The 25,353-nt window shown below is 35.7% G+C and overlaps 1 protein-coding gene across 7 annotated transcripts in view; it reads left to right on the top strand.

Annotated features, from left to right (window-relative positions):
* Positions 1 to 25,353, top strand: part of SLC4A10 (solute carrier family 4 member 10) — a gene marked incomplete at both ends in the record, with an annotated part of 320,758 nt that overhangs the window by 266,628 nt on the left and 28,777 nt on the right. For all 7 annotated transcript variants that reach the window (XM_080689857.1, XM_080689854.1, XM_080689856.1 and 4 more), the window contains 4 exons: positions 8,429 to 8,534; positions 13,427 to 13,588; positions 15,256 to 15,369; positions 16,453 to 16,614. In XM_080689857.1, coding sequence (XP_080545983.1) covers positions 8,429 to 8,534; positions 13,427 to 13,588; positions 15,256 to 15,369; positions 16,453 to 16,614 — 544 coding nt within the window. The remainder of the gene's footprint in view (positions 1 to 8,428; positions 8,535 to 13,426; positions 13,589 to 15,255; positions 15,370 to 16,452; positions 16,615 to 25,353) is intronic.

Raw genomic sequence — 25,353 nt, 5'->3', positions numbered from 1 at the left:
GCATCTTTCTCTTTTTATTGTATCTGTAAAATCCATGTGAGCTAATCATTGCTAGAGTTGAGGGTGGTTGGGTAGGTAGAATGGACTCCTAAGGACCAATGGGCAGAAAGCCTTAAAACTTATAATAAGTTTTATCTGGTACAAAGGTTATTGGAAATCATGATAAGGTTCTGGGAAAAATTATGTGACAGTAGATAAGAAGGTGATCCTAGGACATTCACTAGGAGCAATAACCTAGATATGAAATGTTTTAATTCAGACTGTTGACTGAGAAGACAGTAGTGGGAAGAAAGCAAACAAACCAGAGAAAAGAAAAGCAAGATTTGTCAAGATTTTATTCATTTGTTCAATGAGTAATTATGGAATGTTCTCTAGTTTCTAAGAGCTATGACAAAAATTTGCATATATGACTCTATTTAAACCTCACAATAACCAATAACCTGTGAGTATCTCCCCTATTTTACACAGATGATCATTTTGAGGCTATAATAAATTAAATAACTTGTCCAGTATGACACAGACAATAAATGGCAAGTAAGGATCAAACCCAAGTTCATTTAGTTTTAAAGCTCATTAACTTTCTTCTATGATATATCAAAGTAAAATAGTAATGGCAGCTGGGCATGGTGGCTCATGCTTGTAATCCCCGCACTTGGGAGACAGAGACAGGAGGATCGCGCAGGTTCGAAGCCAGCGGTGCTGGCTTAAGAGACCCTGTTTCAAAAATATAAAATAGGTCTGGGAGTGTAGCCCGGAGGTAGAAGGGCTTCCAGGAACCCCAGTACCACCAAAAAAAAAAAAAATAGTAATAGCAAAGTATTACAGTGATTGTAACTCATCAAAGACAGGGGCTATCATGTATTTCTGTGTGTCCTCAATTTTACTAAGCACAGTGTTCTATACAAAATAAATTGTGTAAACCATCAGTGAACAGGCAAGGCTGCCTGCAAAGTGCCAGGTTCTTGGGTGTGAATGTAACTAGGCAGATGGAGTCCCTGTCTTCATGGAGCTTACTGTCTATGGAAAGAGTTAGACCTTAATTATTATACATATAAATGTTTAATTAGAGTTGACATAAGTAGTATTATATAAAGGCATAGGGTGCCAAGATGGTAGGAAATATTTTCAGAGTTATGTATTTGGAGATCAAGGAGAAGATGTGCCTATTTAAATGGATGTGAAATTGGAATGAGAAAAAAGTTTAAAAATGTAATGGCGAGAGTATCTTTATTTTTAGTATTAGCTAGTTGTAGTGGTGTTTGACAAAGTCATGTGGTATGTTTTTGAAAAGCTACTTTTCTCAATACAATAGCTATACATTTGAATGCTATCCTAAAGAGAAAAGTATAAGTACTTACCAAATCTATATTAAGAATAAAATAATAAAATGGACATATACATATTCATAATATACAGGTCACTTTATTATTTAAATAGTTATCTTAGTAGGAACAAATTAAATGTTTAGCAATTGAAGAATGAATAAGTAAACCATGTTGCAGTTATTAACGATGTTGTTTCTGAAATATAATGCAGCAACATGAAAATTATATTATAGAAAAGAAAAATTACATTCTCATAAAAATATGTTGAAAATATGCCTAAGAGGAACTACTGAAAGAATTATGGTAAAAAATTTTAGTTAATGGTAGAATGACTATCAGATATTTTTGTTTTATTTTATAAATATTCTGTGGTACATTTTCATTATTTGTATAATTTCAAATACTATTTGAGTCGGGCATGGTGGCACACACCTAAAATCCTATTACTTGGGAAACTGAGACAGTAGAATCACAGGGTTAAGTCCAGCCTTAGCATCTTAATGAGACTCTCAGCAAAGCAGCAAGACACTGTTTCAAAATAAAAAGAATAAAATAGGGATAGGGTAGAATAGCTCCTAGGTTCAATCCCCAGAACCACATTCACACCACACGCACACGTACACAAACACACACACACACACACACACACACACACACACACTTTAAAAGAGAATAACCACCCAATAATATTGGCTTTGCAGATAGATCAAGAGTCTCTGATTTTTATGTCATATATGAATATCTAACTTGCTGCACTGCACTCTGGGGGCTAATTTAGTCAATAAAACGGCTTGGGAAAAAAAGGCATCACGAACCATTACTGTTGAGCACGAACAGGAAGGTGCTATTAATAACCACATAGGCAAAGGAGAGCATCTGCACCCCAAGGATAAAATTAGTCATTGAATCGAAGGCAGCTCTTCTACATGATGTTTCCAGAAGACAGTCACAGGCTGCCTGTGTGAGGAAGACTGATGGCCTCCATTAGCCCTGAAACAAAAGCAAAGACTTCTGGATGAGGGCATTTAATTATAATGTTTATCTAATCACTCCATAGCCATTTATATAAACTGGATGACTCTGAGCACATGCTTTTCTGTGGGCAATAAAAGGTAATGGAAGATGTGTCTTATAAAAGTGTTATTTTAAGCCAAGTGCCCTAATACTACAAGTCAAAATTATTGTTTTTTTTTAAAAAATATGTAGAGAAATAAAATATAAACATGGGGAAGTAAAGACCCTGTCCTTTCTCTGCTTTATGATGGCTGAACTTTCCATTCCAGCAGCTTGTGATATTAACAATAGGAGTAACAGCAATAAATATTTGGATGTTATCTAGCACCTAGCTAGTATCACTTATGCCATGTGTTATTGTACCTATGTTAGCTAATTTACCCTTTTAATAACCCTGTGAAGTAGACTACTTTCATCATCCTCATTGTATAGATGAAGGAAATGAAACACAGAATGGTTAGGTAACTTGTCCAAGGTTACTCAGCTGAAAGATCAGATTTGAACAAATGTAAGAAATTTAGGTAGATAGTCAAGTATTCTAGCTATAGCGCACACTCAGAGAATGTTTATTTTTTGTATTAATACTTTAATCTTATTGCCAGAGTCATTAGAAATTGTTTTGGATAAGATTAACAGAAGAACTTGTTTCTAATGTTTTAAAACTTTTTTGCAGTTTGGATTGGAATAATTTGGACTAAGTTAACCAAAACAGAGGAAAAAGAGGAAATGGTATTTTCTCATTTTATTCTTGATTTATTTATTTAGAATATTTGCCTCTCATACTTAAGAACATAAGAACTAAGCCTAGTATGGTGGTATATGTTTGAAATTCCAGTATTTGGGAAGCTGACACAGGAAGATTACAGGTTTGAAGCTAGTCTCAAAAATTTAACAAAATCCTCAGCAACTTATCAAAACCATATTTCAGAATAAAAATAAGAAAAAATAAAAAATAAGAAAACAAAAATAAGTAACTTTGAGGTAGAATAGCCCTGGGTTTAATTCCAATCTCCCCCCAACAAAACAAAAAGCAAAGAGCTATGCACCACAGGACCTCTTTGAGATCCAAGGCTTTCTACAGAAGCCTTTCCAAAATGTTCTAGGCAAGCATGCAGCTTCTGAGAACTGTCTTCTGAGATTTCAGATATCAGATGTGTAGACTCAGGAAGGAGCAGTAATTCTCATGACTATACATGCTGTCTGTGATGTACAGAATAAATGTTAGTTTAAAATCATATTTTTCCAATTTGGAATTGATTTATGGATGAGGGAAGTTATTAGCCAGAGACAATCCTGATGAGAAGCCATAGGTAACTAACACCTGCTTACATACCCAGATCTCAAGGCACTGTCTTGAGAGCCATTTTTACATCAGGTTTTTTAGCTTAGACGTTCAGTATGTCGCAGTTACAATGTACATGTATAGACACTACCAGGAATGCAGCAAGACATTATGCCATTGTGCTCACTAATGTAGTATAAGCACTTTGGACAGTATAACCAGGGTCCTGAGGGATGGAGCACACGGCAGGCGGCGTGAATGGAGGAGCCATTCCTCCAGGTTTGGGTGGTTGTGAGAAGGGACAGCGGGGCTGAGGGTGATGGGGCTGGAGCAGTTGTCAGGACGTGAGATCAGGGTAGTGAGGTGCTTTGGGGAAAATATCATAGAGAGAGAGACCCTGAGACAGGAAGCAGGGAGGAACACACAGTGAAATGTAAGTTTCCCCAGTTGCTCTGGAACTTTCTCACTTTTCTGTCTATCCTGATAGAAACGGAACTGAGTTCTAGGTAGAGGTAGCCTCAAAAAGAGTGGGAGTTACAGGTCACACAGACTTGGATTCAGACTTGATTCTGTCAGGATTGGATGAGTTGATAAATATTTAGCTTTTCCCACTTATAAAATACAGAAATTAAATTATTTTAATTAGACTAGGAAACATAAAGTGCCTCCTGCCATGCTGCCATGCAGAAAGCAGTTGTATGTGCCAGGCGTGGTGGTGCACGCTTGTAATCCCAGTACTAGGGATGATGAGACAGGAGGATCCCGCTGGTTTGAAGCCAGTCTCAGCTACTTAGTGAGGCTCTCAGCAACTTAGTGAGACCCTGTTTCCAAATAAAATATAAAACAGGTTTGAGAGTATAGACCAGAGGTAGAAAGCCTCTGGTTTCCATCCCCAATACCACACACAAAGAAGAAAGTAGTTGTATGCATACCATTTACATGTATACAGATATAAAGCAACTTGAGAAGCACATATCTATCTATCATCTATCTATATTCATATATATAGAATATATACTTAGGTATGTGTGAATATGTGTAATATTTGCACATATATACATTTGTAGTGAATATATTAATATTTTTACTGTAGTGTTATCTTTCTCTGTTAGGTTTCTTCTATAAGGAGCTTGCCATATTTTCTCTCTCTTACATTTTAGTCGTCCCTTGGAGTTCTTGGGTTATTAGTTCCAGGACCTTTTACAGACTTTAAAATCTGCTGATATTCAAGTCCCTTATATAAAATGGCATAGTATTTAACCTGCCCACATCCTCCTATATATCTTATATATTTTAAATATTCTCTCCATCCCTTATAATACCTGATACAAAGTAAATGCTATGTAAATAATTGTTATACTGCATTTTAAAAGAATAATAACAAGAAAAAATGTACATATTCAGTTATAGATACAACCAATCCCTGCCCAATATCTTCAATCAACAGTTGGTTAAATCTGCAGATATAGAACTCGTGCATTTATGGAGGGCTAATTGTACATATATTTACTTTGAAGAAAAATGAAAAGGATGATACCATAATAGAGAATTACTAGTGTTTTTCTCTTTCTTTCTTTCTTTCTTTCTTTCTTTCTTTCTTTCTTTCTTTCTTTCTTTCTTTCTTTCTTTCTTTCTTTCTTTTTTGTTTTTGGTAATACCGGGGTTCCTGGAAGCCCTTCTACCTCCGGGCTACACTCCCAGACCTATTTTTATACTTTTTAAAAAATTTAGAAATGGGGTCTCAAGCCAGCATGGCTGGCTTCGAACCTGCGCGATCCTTCTGTCTCTGCCTCCCAAGCGCGGGGATTACAAGTGTGTGCCACCACGCCCGGCCCTTAGTGTTTCTTTTGTGTTATGTCAGTGTGAAAGTTAATGCTTTTATATTAGGGGCAAAACTAAAGAATGAACCAGGAAATATGATCATGATGATAACTCCCACAATTCCAAAGGTACCTTAAATGTGTACCAGCAGTTGGTATATATCATGCTGCTTATTCTTCCATGATAGCTGTGATAGGTAAGACTTTCTGTCTTCATTTTATACCTGAGGAAACTGAGATTTGTTGCCCATTGTCACATCGCCAGTAAGGAAGAGAGCTGTCTGATGCAATGCCTATGTTCTGTGACTGTGTACAAGCAGTCTGAAACAGAACAGCCTGCAGTAGATGGTGCCTCTTCCTGCATCTCTAGTGCATTTGATGCCCTTTTACTGGCGCTCCTCCCTCTGCTACCATGGAGGTCCATGCAGCTGCATGTAGTAGCTATGGCCCATTATCGCATGCCTCTAGAACCTTTGTCACCAGCGTTCTCACTGGGACCTGCTCACCTCTGAGGGGCCAGCCCCAAGTGAGCCCATCTGGGGAGTCCTCTCATCTTTCTTAAGAGTAGGAACCATGTCTGCCATACTGCCCACCTCAAATAGAGTTTCTTACATTGAAGGAGACTAAATTTTGTGAACAGTGAGAGTGGGGGTTAAAGAAGAACAGGTGCAGTTTCCAATGTAGAAAACAGAAGAGAGATTGTTGCTTAGGTAGAGAGATTTACCAAGCAGAACACTGTAAGATATTTTCCTATAGAAATAATTTTAGCAATAGCACTTATCTAAATAATTTTAGCAGTAGCACCTTATCTATGGATACAACTAGTGATTCTACAATTCTATGGATAAAACTAAAACAGCAGGCCAGTGGATTTTCAAGTTATGTAGTATATGTGTGTTATCTTGGAACCCAAACCCCATCCCTTATTTACCAAATATTTCTAAAAGAACATGTGTTCTTTGTGTGTGTGGAGGTGGGGGGGTACTGAGGATTGAACCCAGGGGTGTTCTACCTCTGAGCTATACCTTAGTCCCATTTTTTATTTTTAAGGTGAGGTATTCCTACTTGCAGAGGACCTTGCTAAGTTGCTGAGGTTAACCTCGAACCTGAAATCTTCTTGTCTTAGTCCTCCAATTACTGGGACTATAGGTGTGTATCACCTCAGTCAGCTAGAACTATCTTTCTCTTTTTCCCCCCTTCTTTTTTCTTTCTTTCTTTATTTTGTGGGTCATTTTTATTTATCAAAACAAATTATTGAAAGGAATCACCAAGATACATAATAATGCCGCTTGCTGGAGCTCAAAGAAAGATGAGATAATAAAAAAGCAATTGACAGACATATCTGTTTTCTTACATTATAAGAGTTCAAATTGAATATATCGGGTGTGGTGGCACACACTTATAATCCCAGTGCTTGCGAGGCTGAGACAGGAGGATTGCACAGGTTCGAAGCCAGCCTCAGCTATTTAGTGAGGCTCTCAGCAACTTAATGAGACCTTGTTTCCAAATAAAGTATAAAATAGGTCTGGGAGTATAGCCCGGAGGTGGAAAAGCCCCTGGGTTCCACCCTCAGTACCAAAAAAAAAAAAAAAAGAAGAAGAAGAAGAAGAAATAAAAAGAAAACAAATTGAGTTTGAATACTTTTATCTGATTTGACTTGCTTGTCACTAACAATATATATTTTGTCCCTAACATATATATGTATGTTTTGAAGTACCTAACAAACCTGTTCCATCCTTTTAACATTAACTGTGACCAAAATCCCTCCTAGTATGTGGAGAAATAGTACAGATTGCTTCAGTAATTAATGTGTAGAAATTGTGTGGTTTGTTAGAACGTGCTTTCTGAGGTGGCAGGCAAAATAGCACGTATATGAACAGTTTGTTTTGAAAAAGAAAAAGCTTTGTAAATTAAGGTTAATATCTAAGGCTATTAATTTGTAAGGTATCTGTGCTTGTATTCTCAATGATTTATAAAGTTTTTAAAATATAAATAACAAGTAATCTAAATTTATGTTTTCTATTAGCTCCAAATACCACTGTTCCCAAGTCTTTCTTCTTTAAGACACTCCAGCCCTAGCACAGCATTCATCATGACACTTTATACATAGTAAGGCTCAGAAAGTTGTTCATCAATTGCTTGATTTTAACAGGTTACCACTGGTCACAAAGAATAGTATATCCTAAGACATGGCAGGTTCTCACTTCAATCTAGCTCTAATTTTGAAATATATAGCAAAGTCATAAATGATCATTCCAGTATGAATTAAATATCTCCTTTAATTTTAATTGATATAGTTATACAATATTAACTACAGTTGATAAATATAATCATAGATTTGGCTCCTTATCGTTTTCCTACTTACAATTAACGGGCAAATTCACAGAAAATGAGGGGTCATATATTTTCTCCAATATGTCTAAGCAAGGGAGTAACTGGGATACAAGAGGGACTCCAGATAATGGAGGAGAAACCTCAAAGGATCCAGGGAGGTGGTCCAAGGGTAGGGGAGGGGGAAGACTGAGGTTCATTCATGGAAATACTATAATCAACTATGTGTTGATTATACCAGCATCAATGTGAATATACCAGCATCAATCTTAGTACTCTATATTGGGAAGGGGAAAATAGGAAGTGGGGGGCACCAAGTGCTGCGTGCATGTATGTCACTGTCAACATGGTTTACATTATGATGTGAGACTATAATGCATCAATAAAAGCACATTATAAGAAAAAATAATTGACAAGCAAGTAGATTTATTTGGACCTCTCATTCCAGGACACCACTGTAGAGTGGTCCAGTATGCCATCAATAGATCCATCTTGATTTTTGAAACAATCTGTCCTAGAGTACTTAAGGCAGTCCAAAGACTCATCTGTCAGCTTGAAGAAATTTTGTGACTGGGAAATAGACTCTCTATATATGTTCTGTGTACAGTGACAAAAAAACTACTTTTTCCACAAAAGACATTATTTTATCTTTCTAGATGTAACTGTGTGGAACCACATAATCCCAGCAACGACACATTGAAGGAATGGAGAGAATCCAATATTTCTGCCTCTGAGATAAATTGGGAGAACCTAACTGTGTCAGTAAGTAAACATTGAAAACTAAGTCATATGTTGGATCATTTGCTATAAGGGCTTTTTTTTTGGCACTTGAATCAATTATTACCACTAAGGTAAAAGTTTTGAATGCATGATATTTAAAACAAGAGCTTTCTTTTATAGTTCTCCATTTAAGGTATCTATCCATCAGTAAGCTGGGGGGTTCCATTTATTATTAAATGGAAGTTTTCCTAACAGCTTGGAGACCTGAATTGCACTGAAAGCACAAATAACCAGGATAATATGAATGGGATGAACCGAAAGTATAATAAATATGGGTGGTGTTGACCTAAATAAAACCACTTGGCAGAACTCAGTCTGCCTTCCAAGGAGAAAACTCAGAAGGCTTTTACTTTACCAAAATCCTGCTCCAGCTGTTCAGAATACCTGAGGATGAGGGGATGATCTTAATCTTTTAGTGTAAATACTGAAGCCTCTTAATGAACAAAAGTTTCCTTCCTTCCTTCCTTCCTTCCTTCCTTCCTTCCTTTCTTTCTTTCTTTCTTTCTTTCTTTCTTTCTTTCTTTCTTTCTTTCTTTCTTTCTTTCGTGGTACTGGGGGGTAGAACCCAGGGGCTTTTCTATCTCCAGGCTATACTCCCAGACCTATCTTATATTTTATTTGGAAACAGGGTCTCACTAAGTTGCTGAGAGCCTTACTCAGTAGCTGAGGCTGGCTTTGAACCTGTGCGATGCTCCTGTCTTAGCCTCCCAAGCGAGGGGATTACAAGCGTGCGCGCCACCATGCTGGGCTAAAAGTTACTTTTCTTAACAAAGTCCTGTCAGTTCTCTCCACAGAGCTTTCCTGCTTCCATTTTATTCTTATCTTCCAACCCTTCTACCTCTAAGTGTTAAATCTTATACCTTTGTCCTATTTTCATAGGTTTTTCTTTTATGATTTCTTTTTCTCCTCACAGTTTATCTCTCAGTTCTTCTCGATCCATTATGTTTATGTTTTTATTCACATCTACATCTGCACCCTTTACTTCTGTTCAATGAGCTCTTGTAATGAGAAAACCTGAAAGTGTTCAGCTTTTAAAATGGAGAATGAGTAGCCTTAGTTTCTTTTGTTCTTCCCGGTTACAAACATTATAATTTAAAGCTTCTGCCACCTTACCTACCCACATAAGCTCAACTTTTATTATAGTCATCAACACAAAACCATGTTAATTCTTGTTCATCTGATCATGATTCAGGTAGTAGAACAGAGAAATCTATTTTTGTCGTACAGATATTATAAAACTCTAAACAGGATCATTGTAAGAACATGTGACCCTGTTGTCTGTTTCCTAAAGCACTAAATATGATTTTTTCACAATCAAAATCAATTCGTTTATCCTTTTTAAAAATTCTTCTTGACCTATATTTTACTATCTTTTTTCTTACCCTCATTATTTTCTCTAGAATAAAACTTCACCTTTTCTTGTCTTCTTCTGTTATTGCTCATTTTTATTCTTTCCCTCCTATTTTTCTCTAGAAAAATCATATGGCCAGGCCGCCTCCATGCAGAGAGCTATTTATATTGACCGATAAAATAATTGATGAGCTGAACATGAAAAAATGATTCAGTTACTTAAAATTTAGACATGAGAACATGGTGAATCTATTCAGCAGTAGGAGTTCCATCTATATTCCCCTTTTGTAAACTGTATATCTAAACTGCTCCTGGCTGTGTCCCTTATCTTGATGTTCCCTTCAATAAGAAAATCCAAATAATCCAATTTCTGTTATTTAGCATGATAATTTATTCTGTGTGTTTTTTATGCTCTGAATAATTTAACCCTAAATAATAAAATTTATGCTGCATATTAGCAAAGACAGTAATAGTCTTCTACAAGATCGATTTACAGCACAGTTGATCTGGGTAGCCATGAGTTAACTTCTTATACTAGAAGTTTTGAGGTTAAGTGGGTGATGGTGAAAAATATTTTGCAATCAAAGCAAATATAACACTTGTTTTTTTTTCTTATATTTTTTAAAGTTTTCCACTGGGTGCTAACATTGTGGCAACATTTTTCATATTGTTTTTCATTAGTTAAAAGCAGTTTTGCAGTGAATAATTGCTAATCTTCACCAGAAATAGCCTTTATCATTGAAAAGAATAGTATAGGGAAAAAGTCCTATAATTTTTAAGTCTATAAATATTATTAAAATTTGTGATTCTTTTTTCCAATAGTATAATTATCATCAAAAGTACTTTATTAATTAGGTGCTATTACAATATTTATTATAGCTATTTCTGTAAAAATAATGATAGAACATTCCATTTACATATGATTCATTTGGCAGGTCCTGTATTTTTTTACTAAGTTATTATATAGCTCATGAATCATAATCTACACCTTGATAACTAAGTAAAGGCAAAAAATCAAAGGGCTTTCTTTGATTCTCCCAAACTGCTAAACTCATAATATTTAAAATATTTGATAAATCCTGATAATTGTTTTGAAAAATACTTCCATCTCAAATATTTAAAGCCTATATTTTATAGCAAGCTAGAATACTATATATATATATATATATATTATATATATGTGTGTGTGTGTGTATATACCTATTATATATATTGTTTATATATTTATATATAATGAAAATGATATATATTTTAAATATGCATTTATATTTTATATGATATATAAAATATATTCAAATATGTTATATAGCATATATGGATATATACCAGTGATATTTCAAAATTAGTCATTTTAAGGAATTCCTAAGCAAGGTTTAAAATATTCAGAAGCAATTAACTAGCAATTGGTTATGAATTGTTTTGGTGCCTGAATTACATGTTTAGTTTGTATTTATGTAAGGGGCAGGGCATTTATGCCAACTTTAATTTCTTATTTTATCAAACTTATTTTTTGCCAACTTATAGAATTCTTGAAACTTAGAATGTGTTTGAAGGGTAATTAGTAGAAATTGGTTTGTCAACAAGCATTTTTTGAGTACCCATTGTAAGTGAAACCATATGTTAGACTCGAAAGGAGAGAGCAGGATTTGGATTTGATTTTCACTTCTAAATTTTAGAATTTGTTCTCTGTGTTTGTGTGTACGTACCCACATGCATACACATACTTATGCATGTACATGTATGTGTGTTGTATGTGTATGTGTGTGTGTGTGTGTGTGTGTGTGTGTGTGTGTGTGTTGGGAGTACAATTAGTTATAATGCTGAAAATAAATGTTGATTTAGTAGGTCACAATTTTCATTGTTTTAAATTAATATCCTGTCACTTTAAAAGCAAGAAAACAATTACATTTCAAGTTTGTTTTAATTGAAATAACTGCGACAGGGCTTTTACAATTTATTATAGATTATAAAACACTAAAATGACCTTTGAAGTGCATCTCTGTTTTTAAGAATTGAGGATAAAAGCCAGCCAAATTTAGGGAATACTTAGAAGAGTTTTATATCTGCAGAAAGACTGATATGCTTACGAAATCAATAGAGAACGTGTCCATAATGGAACTTTTAACTCCATTCGGAATACCCAATACACTGCTCAGTAAACACTCTCTAGCATTTTTGGACAGGAGCAAAACAATACCTTGAAAACAAGAAGCCTCATTTTTTTTTTGCTACTGTACATATTTTACATAGCTTTTAGAGAAGAAAAATTAAAGATATAATTAAGGCCTAGAGGGTTTTCTGTATTCCTTCAATTAGCCAAGTTATTGTGTTCTGTTCTAGCTTAACATGGATAATTAGAATTTAGCTAGCAAAAAAGGTATGTGCAGTTAGATTAGAATAGGGTACAGGTTCTTGCAGACAGTTTTAAGATGTTCTTGCCATATTTCTCAAGAATCTTAGGCTCTGTCAAGCTTCCCCCAGTAGATTTTACTGGTCATTTATTTTCAGATGACAGCACAGTTACTTGTGATTTATTCTGGAATCTTTTGAAGACATTTGTTTTCTGCTATACAAGGACACCATGGTTTGAGGACTGATGCATTGGGCTGGGCAGACTCTATGTTTGTAATCAATCTACCAGTTCATATTTTCCTTTAGGATCTCTCTGTGCCTTTGCACATTTCAATTTACGTTCAGGGCCAGAATGCCTCAAGGACTAGTAAGGTCATGGGATCATTTAATCCATTATTTTCTCTTTACTTTTGAAATGAAAAAGAGATAGACTAGTTACATTATTTTAAAATAAAACAAGAGAAACCAAATGGTTTTAAAACAATTTTTTCCTTTCAAAATATTTTGTGTTCAAAATGCTTTTTCTTGGAGAAAATTTTTGGACTTTGCTGCCACCTCCTGGCTAAGGCAGTAATTAAAAATGAATGATTCTTCAGGGAATTATATAATACTAGGGAGAAAAAAAAAAAAAAGCCCATGGATGGGGAGTCATGCTTGTATCCCAATTCCACTGCCAGCCAGCAGTGGGGAGCCCACAGAAAATTGCTCAGTCGATGCCTCATTGTCCTGAGATAATAAAATACAAGCAATCGCATCTGTCTATTTTTACCAGGCTGTTGTGCATATTAGTTAAAGTGAGGTGTTTAAATACTTTCCTATTGTGTCTGATGTCAGTAACCATACACTACCAAATATATCCTATTTTTAATAAATCTAGTGTTAAGAGCCTAGTAGATACTAGGTTTAAGACATATTGATTGGTAAATCAATTAGCTTATAGATTTAGATTTAATATATGAGGATACAAATTTAGAAGCGGTTTATGTTTGAATATTACCTAGGATGTCTTTGATATTCCTCATTCCGTCTTTAAAAAGAATTCAGAAAGCATATGCGATAGCTTCTGTGAGAGCTTCGGCATTGCAATTGCAATTAATCAGAAGATCAGCCCTCTTCTGAAAGGAAATCATGCAGATTTTCCTCACTAGCTGCATGTTTTACTCCCCTGGCAGGAGTGCAAGTCGCTGCATGGAGAATACATTGGACGAGCCTGTGGCCATGGTCACCCCTATGTCCCAGATGTTCTGTTTTGGTCGGTGATCCTGTTCTTTTCCACGGTTACAATGTCTGCCACTCTGAAGCAGTTCAAGACCAGCCGATATTTTCCAACCAAGGTACTGAGGCTCCAGTTCTCCTGATCTAAATGTAAACGAACGTGCAGCCTGTTACTACATGCTTCAGGACAAAGAAAGAGCAACCGTTAGAATGCAAGGAGCCACGGAAAAGCTTTGGAGTGAGGGGCCTGCCAGGTGGAAGATGGGCTGGTGAGGGTGGTGATGCAGGGTTTTCTGATACAGGTACCCCGAGGGCGCAGGTCCCTTAGCTTCCCTCCTAGCAGCAAACCCCAAGCATCAGCTTCTACTTTTCAGCTTTCATTTTTTTTTTTTTAATTCGAAGCACACACACTGCTTTACTGATTGTCACTTTCTTGCCCAGTGAACAGTGGGAACTATTCCAACCTGACAGATACCTCAGGAACCACTGTTATGTGCTCTAATTGGGAAAGCCCCTGAAAGACTCATTGGAACGCTATTCTCTTTTTCGTTTTTTTTTTTTTTTTTTAAGTGCCAGTCCCTCCCCCTAACCCACCATGTTTGCATCTGCATATTTGGAAAGGAAAGTAAACAGAGAAACAGTTTAGTTCAATATTTAACACTGCAAAGTAACACCTATAATGTATGATTTCGCCAAAAAGGGGGAAAAAAAGAAAGAAGAAACAAGGAGATGAGCTTTTTAGGGTTGAGCTAAAGGTTCTGATAAAAATGCCGCTCTCAAGGAATGTTTTCAGAAAAGTTCTTTCCAGAGAGGACTCCATTTTGATCACCTCCTTCTTCCCTAAGGTGGAAAATTGGTTTCCAAAGCATTATCTGATTAATACAAAATTATATTTATGAGTTGAAACAATAATCTTAAGTTTTTTATGAATTTGGTTAAAGGTATCTCAATTGAAATCAGATCTGGTCGATAACTGTATAAGGATATTCGCTCAAAAATGGTTTTAAAATTGAGAAATGGTTTGAAAAACTGACTTATATAGAATACATTTTAAATTGAGTCATTTTAAATTTGACTTCTCTGTTGTGTACATTACCAACTACCATACTTGTATCTCAGATAAACTAAACCATGCCTCTTCAATTTAAATATAGCATTTTGTGATATTTTAGATTAATCATATTAAAATGTTACCAATGTGAAAGAGAGACCTAAAATTCAGCCACATTCTGTCCATGCAACCTTACTTTGTGTTCCAAATTTTACATGCCTGGGTTCCTGATAAACTTAAGTTTTGTTTGTTTGTTTGCTTGTTTGTTTTTTGGTGGTACTGGGGTTCCTGGAAACCCTTCTACCTCTGGGCTACACTCCCAGACCTATTTTTATACTTTTTTTATTTGGAAACAGGGTCTCTTAAGCCAGCAAAGCTGCTGGCTTTGAACCTGCATGATCCTCCTGTCTCTGCCTCCCAAGCGCTGGGATTACAAACATGTGCCACCACGCCCGGCAAACTTAAGTTTTAAATAACTATTGAAAACAGAATAACCACCATTATAACTACTCTATGACACTGCATTCTGGAAAGGGTTGAGTGCGTGCTCATCAGAGCGACAGAAATACATAAATATATATTCAGGTTCTAGTAGAGCTAATGGTAACATTATAGTATGCATAAAATATGATATTATATCATAAAGCATTTATAAAGTATGACTTTATATTATGTTCATGAGTATTCCTTGGTGTTTATAACTCCTTCAAGTGACAAGTTTTTTATTAATTTTAGGTTCGATCCATAGTGAGTGACTTTGCTGTCTTTCTTACGATTCTGTGTATGGTTTTAATTGACTATGCCATTGGAATCCCTTCTCCAAAACTACAAGTACCCAGCGTTTTCAAGGTGAGTTGATCATAGCACTTAACATCTATTTCTCCAACTCTCTCAGTTGAATCTTCAGTAAGTGATGTCCATAACGTTAAGACTTGGGATTTTCAAACAATATAAATATATACATTAATTGAGCAGTAAATAAATGCACACAGTGTGACTAAAATTTTGGTCTTGTAGTATTAGAAAAGTAAGAATCACAGAATCATAGAACATTCAGGGTTTGCTTGAAAAGATTTCCTATCACCTACCTTAGTTGGAATACCTATATATATATAGTGCAACGCTCCTTAAAGATGAGGTAGTATTTAAAACTAGAGGAAATGTGTTATCTTGAGAAAGAATTGCAAAGGGAACAGAGCTTGAAAACAGAGTGAAGTAGCTCTGGAATGGAATACTGACCATATTACTAAGGAGGTATACAATAGTAAGCCAATTATCCTACTTTCTCATCTATAAAACAGGGCTGAGGACACCTCCCTAGATTGTCAGGATGAATTATTTTGGGACTCATCTCAGGCATCAATCCTGCTTTGAGCCCTAACCTGAGTCTCTGATGTGACTAGTACTGAACTATGCTATTGATGTCTGTTTATGATTCTAAACTGAATGAGAATTCTGACTGGAGATAAATTCTGAATGGAAATAAATAGTGGGGATGATTGTCTTTGTATCTCAGTGGTTAGTATTGTATTTGTAAATATAAATCAAGTTGCTAATTGTAAATGATAAATATTAATTTTATAGGTATTGACTGGGAACATAGATAATTGATCTAATCTGAGTTCAAATTCCATCTCTATTGCTTTAGCTTTGGGACCTTGAGCAGTTTATTAGATTGCTATCTATGTGTCTTAATCTTCTTATCTGTGTCATCCTTAGAGTGTTGTAAATAAAAAAATGAGTTAAAAATTTGAGCCACTTAGAATGTTGCCTGCCATCTTTAAATGCTTCGTGAGTATCATTATTATTAATTAGAGCCCACTCAGCTTGTTAGCTCATAATTAGAGATTTTCTGGTAGGATCTGTAGGACTTACTTTGATCAAATACTCATTAATCCAGCTGCTAACATGAACATTGTTTATTTTTCTCAGCCCACCAGAGATGATCGTGGCTGGTTTGTTACACCTTTAGGTCCCAATCCATGGTGGACAATAATAGCTGCTATTATTCCGGCTTTGCTTTGTACTATTCTAATTTTTATGGATCAACAGATTACAGCTGTCATCATCAATAGAAAAGAGCATAAGCTAAAGGTATGTTTTAACAGCCATTTTAACGTAAATAATTCTGATTTAACTGATAGCAAGAGATGTTCAGTGGATGTTTGTTTTACAGTGAAATATTAAACTAATATTTTGGTTGCATATTTTTATTGCTTTATAAAACACTCAGAATAATATGAAAAATTGTGGCAATTGGCTAAGTTCTAAAGTCTGAGAACTTATACTGAGGGCTTACAATAAAAACCTGGTCAAAGTTCTAATTTTAGGGCATTTAACATATTTAAATAAAATGAGAATTTTAGTGAAATATAGCTTTATCCACTGGCCTCACATATGGGATACCTTGATTCCTATATTTGACCTTAAGTATGTTTAGTGCGTTGTATTCACTATTAAAACAAATGACATTTCTCATTTTCAAATTGTCATTCTATTCATAATATCTTTAAAAACAAAGCCCAGCCATAAATGTTATAGTTTGTAATAGACATATTTGATTTTATTGCAAAATTTGATAGCTGTTTTTATAAAGAGAATAGCTAAATAAAAATCTACCTGAAATTATTTTGTTCTGATCCTGCCATTTTGTGACTGTGAATATACAACGTTTTTCACTGGTATGAAATTTTTTTCAGTTTTATTAGTGAACACTGTTATTTATAGGACTATGTTAAATAAAATCATTGACATCGCTGAATGGTTACAAATAATCAGAATCAAATCTTGTAGAAATGGAACATGTACATCTTTGCTTTGTGCTAGTGTCATGGAGAGACTGCCAGTTATTTTCATATACTTAAAACTCTGGAGGGGAAATCTTTGTCAGAGCAATAAAAATTATACCCTATAGGATTTTATAAATACATTAGAATAATTTAAACATCTGTATAATATATAATTACAATGCACCAATAAAAATTTTAACACTTTTATTGGTACATTGCAATTATACATCATAGTGAGTCTCAAAGTGATACAAACACACATGTACAGCTGGAAATGGTGGACATGCTTGTAACCCAGTACTTGGGAGGCTGAGACAGAAGAATTGCAGGTTTGGGTCCAGCCTCAGCAATTTAGTGAGGCCATTTGAAACTTAATGAGACTTTTTTTCAAAATAAAAAATAGAATAGGCCTAGGGGTACAGCTCAGGGGTAGGATATCCCTAATCAATTCCTAGTCACAGAGAGAGAGAGAGAGAGAGAGAGAGAGAGAGAGAGAGAGAGAGAAAGAAGAAGGAGAAGGAGAAGGAGAAGGAGAAGGAGAAGGAGAAAAGGAAGGGGAAGGGGAAGGGGAAGGGGAGGAGGAGGAGGAGGAGGAGGAGGAGGAGGAAGAGGAAGAGGAAGAGGAAGAAGAAGAAGAAGAAGAAGAAGAAGAAGAAGAAGAAGAAGAAGAAGAAGAAGAAGAAGAAGAAGAAGAAGAAATACATACACACAGGACAGGACTTGGGTATGCACCACTCCACCAATAATGTTTTTTATTATTGTACTGGAGATGGAATGCAGGGGCATTTCACCCTGATCGACACTTCAAGTCCTGTTTTATTTTTTACTTTGAAACAGGGTTTCACTAAGTTGCTGAGGGTCTCTTTAAGTTGTTGAGGCTGGACTGGAACTTTTGATCTTCTTGTATCAGCCTTTCAAGTACTGAGATTACAGGTGTTCACCATACCCAGCCTCCACCTATAAAATGTTTAAAAACATCTCTAAACCATTTGATGGATATAATAATGAGATAGATATAAGGAAGAACAATTATTTGTAATAAATCTTATTAAGAAGAAATTTTGTATATAGATATGTTTGAATGTGTATCTTAAAAAGCCTTTTTCATTTTCTTATAAAAAGTAACTTAAGCTCAGTTTTAAAGTAGGATTATATTTAATTAATTGATGTTTTTAAATAAAATGTTTAATTATTAAGGACATATTTAAAAAATATAAAGTCTTAGGAACAATGTTGGTTGAATTTAACAACCAGATCAACAACCATATTTCTATGTTAAAAGAGAGAGACACCAATTTATGTTATCTAATTTCCATAGTGTGACTATTTCTATCATGGCTATTTCAAGATATCGATAAGACATTGACTGATAGGAAATTTTCCTTCCTTCCTTCCTTCCTTCCTTCCTTCCTTCCTTCCTTCCTTCCATCCTTCTTTCTTTCTTCCCACTTTACCTCAATTCCTTCTTTCTTTTCCTTTTTTTTTTTTTGAGGTACTGGGGATTGAATACAGGGGCATTCTATTCTGAGCTACACCCCCAGCCCTCTTTTATTTTTTTTGAAACAGGCTGTCACTAAGTTTTCATTTTTAATTTGTATTTTTAATTAATATATATCAATTGATCTCAAAAGATTCAGAAAAAGCACTTGATAAAATTCAGACTAATAAAAGCCTTGACATATTTAGAAGAATCATTTCTCAACAATAATAAAGGCTACATATGACAAACATAAAGCCTAAATTATGCTGAATGGCAAAAAACTGAAAATATTTCCTTTGAGATTAAAAAAAAGACAAGGGTGTCTATACTCATCATTCTTGCTCAGCATAGCACTAGGAGTTTTAGCCAGAGTAATTATGCAAGAAAAAGATATAAATGCATACAAGTAGGAAAGGAGAAAGTCATACTTCATTTCTTTGCAAGAAGATCTTTTTAAATTAAGCCGGGCATGGTGGTGCACACTTATAATCTTAGCATTCGAGAGGACCGTGGTTCACAGACAACCTCAGCTACTCAGTGAGGCCCTCTGCAGCTCAGTGAGACCCTGTTTCAAAATAAAGAATAAAAAATAGGGCAGGGGGTGTAGCTTGAAGGTCAGATGCCCCTGGGTTCCATCCCCAGACTTGCAAAAAATATTAATAATTGACTCTCATAAATCTAGATGAGTTGGTTTAGTAATCTTATTATTTGATACAAATAATAAAATATTCATTTAAAATATCATTATCCCATAAAAGCAATATCAACACAAAATTATTATCAATATTAAATAATAAATTTATTATTTAAGTTAAATGTATTGTTAATAGTTAAATAGATCTGTGTACTAAGTTTAAGCACATTATTTTGAATATTGTGTTACCTTGCAATTATTTAAGATGTAGGAAGAAATTTTATTCTACTCACGTGTTTATTTTTCCCTATTGAAAACATCTTTATTTTTTACAATTATACAGTAAAATACAGTTTTGGTTTAAAAATCAGATAATAAACTGGTTGTGGTGGTGCATGCTTGTAATACCAGTACTTGGGTGCCTGAGACAGGAGGATCATGAGACAGGAGGACTGTGGTCAGTCTCAGTTACTTTGTGAGGCCCTCTGCAACTTCATGTAACCCTGTTTCAAAATAAAGGATAAAAAAATAGGGCTGGGAGTGTAGCTTAGAAGTAGAATGTCCCTGGATTCAATCTACAACCCACAGTCCTACACACCCAAAGAAAAATAAATAAAACAAAAGTAAAAATCAGATAATATAAAAGTTAAAGAACAAAGGTAAAAAATGCTATAATCACATTACATAAGAGATAACATTGCTCACATTTTGATATGTATCTAAGTATATATTTCCTTCCTTCCTAGACTGGGAATCAAACCTAGGACTAAGCCTGTTCTCTACCACTGAGCCACATCTCTAGCCCTAAGCATATATTTTCATGCTACATATGCTGCTTTTTTTTTTCCCTATAGGAACATTATCATGAGCCAGGCATGGTGGCACACACTTATAATCCCAGCATTTGGGAAGCTGAGACAGGAGGCTCTTGGTTCGGAGATAGCCTCAGCTACTTAGTGAGGTCTTTTGCAACTCAGTGAGAGCCTGTTTCAAAATAAAGAATAAACCAGGGGTGGTGGCACATGCTTGTAATCCCAGAACTGGGAGGCAGAGAAAGGAGGATTGCAGTTCGCAGACAGCCTCAGCTACTTTGTGAGGCCCTTCGCAACTCAGAGAGATCCTGTTTTAAAAAAAAATTTTAAAAAGATTAAAAAATAGGGCCCGGGGTGTCACTTGGAAGTACAAAGCCCCTGGGTTCTGTTCTCAGTACTAAAAAAAAAAAAAAAAAAAAAAAAAAAAGAATAAACAATAGGAGTGGGGTGTAATTCAGTTTCCTTCCCCAGTATCACAAAAAAATATATAAAATAAAAATTATCATGGAGATCATCCCACATCAATAACATAAATCTGTATCATTGTTTTTGATGACCTATTTTAATTATATGCTACGTTTTGAAATGAACTAAAGCACTACTATTTTAGAAAGCCATATAGGCATTGTTTACTTTTCAATAGAAGATTATTTTAGTTCTTATAATAAGGCTGAAATCCCAGTAATTTAGCTTTAAAATTATCCTGTGTATAGGTTATCAGTGAAACAAATTCAGGCAGTATTTGAATCCTATTAAAACAAAGTGGAAGTGAATGGAGATTTTCTGAGGGTGATATTACCTCATGGGCCATTCTCTACCCTTGACCTTTCCAGATCCCCTATGAGTCACTCACATAGCCCTGGTTCTTGCTCCTTCTTCTTCCTAAGTGTGTAGTAGGCCCTTGATATTCACAGGCTTACCAAAGCTCCGCATTGACACACTAATTTCCATTCTTACATATAGTGCAGAATTACTAAGATATAGTAATGCATTCTTTGAGTGGTCCTCGCAAGGACAGGATTTGTAGGATGAGATGCAGAACTAAATATAATATTTGTGTCACTGAAGTAAACTGAGACCTCATAACTAAGCCTTTTCTATTATATAAATAGAGTCAAAAGCTTCATATTTTTTGCTGCTTACTCACCCTGGACCTGGTGAACAATCAAACAAATATGGCTTCATTATTAACTTGTCTGCGTGGCCACCTGTAGAGGGCTCAGGCTGCTCTTGGTCATCTGGAGTCTGAGTCCTCCATCCTCCTTCTTATATGTGGGTATTTTCAAAGCAAGTTTCGTCCAGCAAAGACATACTTTAAACCACATTAAATATTTGTTTTGCTCTATAGCCCTTGTCTCCTATAAACTCCACTGCAGTGTGGTCTGCTGGTGCCGATTTTCTAGTTAACGACAACAAAAAATATCACCTCTCAGAACATTATTTACACAGAACAGTTTGTTCTATGCCTGTTGCTTCACTGAAATGTTTGTGAAGTCTCTTGTCTTTGGCTTGAACCACATTTTCACGAAAAGATGTTTCTTGAATATACCCCCAGACCACAAGTTAACCACATTTCAGCTTTTCCTCATTTTCTTTTCTCACTTGAAAATCTATTTTTGTTTTGGTTGGAATATTCCCTAAAATCATTTAATGAATCAAATCTTCTAGATTCTGTATCAATTACCTTGTAGACTTCATGCCATGTATCTAAGTCTATATCATTTATTCAAGTTACCCCAGCATGAATTTCATTCATTTCTCCCAAACAAATTTTAGATTTTTTCACTTTTTTTTTACCTTTACTGCTAGAACTAGCAGTTAGTTTTCTTTTAGACAATGCTCCCATGTGAATATAAATGTTTAAAAAAAATCATTTCAGTAATTTTGCTATATATACACATTAATACTGCATTGAGCTGCATAGACCAAGCCCACCTCACTGGCTAAGTGACCTACTACAATCTGAGGATTGCTCATCATAACATTAGCAAAACTCCAGCTGATCGCATCTCCTGATCCTTTGGGTCAAGAGTGAAAAAAGTGGAAAATTTAAAAATCTGAAGATAGAAATATCGTCCATGTTATACACACATAGTGCCATACTCTTTCCAGCACTGGCTTGTTTGTTTGTTGCTTCCTTAGAGAAGTGGGAAAGGCATAGGTTAACAGAATCCCTTTAAAAAGCATTAAAAATAACAGCTTGTTTTCTTCTTTGTAAGCGTACTATCTGAAAGTGGAAAGAAAGACATTATCTTGCAGAAAAGAAAGTTTCCATTAAGAGACAACTATGGGCTTTTTCTGCATGTTTCTGTAGACAGTTCAGGCTTCTCTTGACATCATTTTTAATAAACAGCAATACAATCCCAGATCACTTGAGCAAATGAATGCATTTGCAACATTCATTTGGCACCATATTCTCTTGATGATTATGGCATTTGATATGTTCTTTTTTGCCCTCTTTGTCAGCCTGGTTCTTCATGTCAATCTATAGTCTTTTATGTGGTTAACTTGACAGATGCAGGAAATTGCTGCCAAGCTTTGAAATGAATTTTTTCAGCAGTGGCATCTGGGTATCAGATGGTCCTCTTGGCTGGCCTCTTGTCTTGCTGCATGTTGGTTTTAGTGGGGTCTGGTGTAGCATCACCTGTTGCTATGCTCCCTTTTCCTCCCATATGTCCATCTTCCGTGATTCATGGACGAGTGTGAGAATAAAAGCTTCAGTTCTGTCTTTATTTGAGAAAAATTCACAGAAATATGTTAGAAGGTGCAGAGTTCTCTCTCTGACAAAGGGATACTTCCCTTTGGCTGGCACGCCTATCAGCTAATAATATGGTTACAAAGACCAAGTTTTTCAAAGCACTTCTAATGAAAGGCAAGAAGGATGCTGATTAATTAGTGAAAGTGCCAGAACTGCTTGATTTCCCTTGGTTTGCATTAAATCAGAATGCTCCTGTTGTGCAGTAGAATTGTGTGTTTGTGTGTGTGTGGGGGTGTATTTTTGTTTTTATCATATATTTGTACCTAACAAAACTAATTTTCTAAACTTTAAAGCAAAAATATTCCCTCTGACAGAATTATCTTTTACACTTCCCCAAATCCAGAATCCCACTGTTTACATGTCATCATACTTTATAAAAGCACTTAATGCGAGCTATAGAAAATCACTGTCATGCAAAAGCCCTTCCTCATATTATTAAATTGTGGTGAACACGGGTCCTGAGAAAGTTGAGGGACAAGCCTGACTCTCGAGGCCTCCTGTCTTCTGCCTTCCTTTGGTACTTACTTCATGGCCACCAGTGCCTCTGACATCCTTCAAGCCCTCTTAGCAGTACCACAGTCTGCAACAAGCTCCAGGGGCGCACGCACCCTTCAGAGTTAGGTCCTTACTCTGTTGTGCCATTCTCATTCCAGCATTCCTGGGACAGAACACTCTTAGAACTGCTTAGGGCCTCCTTTAAAGGGATCAAATTTGAGTTCTATGCTATGAGACCCCATCTTTCAAAACATTTGCATCAGTGAAGCCTCTTCCTGTGCCTTTTGGGTTACGTTAAGACTAGGATGATTCTCTTCCCACTTCCCAGCTCTCTCAAGGAAAATCTTTCCTGAGTTACTTGCCAAGAAAACTTTCCAGAGTCATATCCATCAGGGCGATAGAGTTTTGACATTATAGTGCTCTGTACTATTTCCCTACATATCAGCTAACTCAAGAAAACGTGTCATTGAATTGGTAACAGAAGAAAAAGTCCTTAGGTAGATCTCTCCCAGTTTTTATTCTTATTTTATTTTTTTGTGGCATCAGGGATTGAATTCAGGGGCATTCTGCCTATGAGCTACATCCCTAGCCCAGGGGCATTCTACCTCCAAACTATACCTAAACCCTATTATATATATATATATATTTTTTAAATTTTGAAACAGGGTCTCACTAAGTTGTGGAGGGCCTCACTAAGTTTCTGAAACCAATGGTGAAGCTGTGATCTTCCTGTATCAGCCTCTAAAGTACTGGAATTACAAGCTATCATGCCCAACTACACAAGTGATGTTAAGAATATTTTTCTGAGGGCTTGGGATGTGGCTCTGTGGTACAGCACTTACGTAGCATGCATGAGACCCCCTGGTTTCAGTCCCTATCACCACCAGCACCACATACACACACACACACACACACACACACACACATACACACACACACACAAACGCACACATGCACGCACACACACACAATCTTTTTCTTAACAAAAAACAATTGATATAACAAAATACAGAAAAGCAATGCCACAATAAATGTTCAGTATAATTCATACTTCTTATGCTTTATTAGTGCATTATTATTATTATACATCATAGCAAAGTTCAAAGTGATAAAACATATATAGACATAGATTTGGTGTATTTTCTTCTGCACCCTGCCCTGTCCCTTATTTAATAACTTCACATATCAGCATAGCATTATTTGAACTGTTTCTTTCATCATGTCTCCCTTTTCCCCTTCCCACTTCCCTCCCCCAAGTCCTTTCCACTATTCTACTGGTCTCTTTCCTCATTTATATAAAGTCCCTTATGTTTCCTATTTTCTCTTTAACTTCCATGTATGAGAGAAAGTGTACGACCCTTGACTTTCTGAGACTGGCTGATCTCTTGTAGCATAATAATCTGTGGTTGCATCCATTTTCTTGCAAATGATATAATTTGTTCTCTATGCCTGAGTAAAACTTTATTGTGTATTAATCCCACATTTTCTTTATTTATCTATTGATGGATACCTAGATTGGTTTCATAACTTGGCTCTCGTGAACTATGTATGCTGCTATGAATATGGATGTGCATATATCACTATAATATTCTGACTTTAATTCCTTTGGAAAGATTCCAGGGGTGTTACAGCTGGGTCATATGGTGGTTCCATTCCTAGTCTTTTGTAGAACATCCACACTGATCTCCAGAGTGACTGTACTAATTTACAATTTCGCCAAAAGTGTATAAGAGCTCCTATTTCCACATTCTCACCAGCATTTATGATTGTTTATATTCTTGATGTTTGTCATTCTACCCGGAGTTAGATGGAATCTCAGTGTAGTTTGATTTGTATTTTCCTGAGCGCTAATGATGTTGAACCTT

This window comes from Muscardinus avellanarius (genome assembly GCF_963383645.1).
Source record: "Muscardinus avellanarius genome assembly, chromosome: 2".
Classification (NCBI taxonomy): domain Eukaryota; kingdom Metazoa; phylum Chordata; class Mammalia; order Rodentia; family Gliridae; genus Muscardinus; species Muscardinus avellanarius.
The sequence above is the reverse complement of the archived record's forward strand: the minus strand, read 5'-3'. Positions and strand labels throughout refer to the sequence as shown.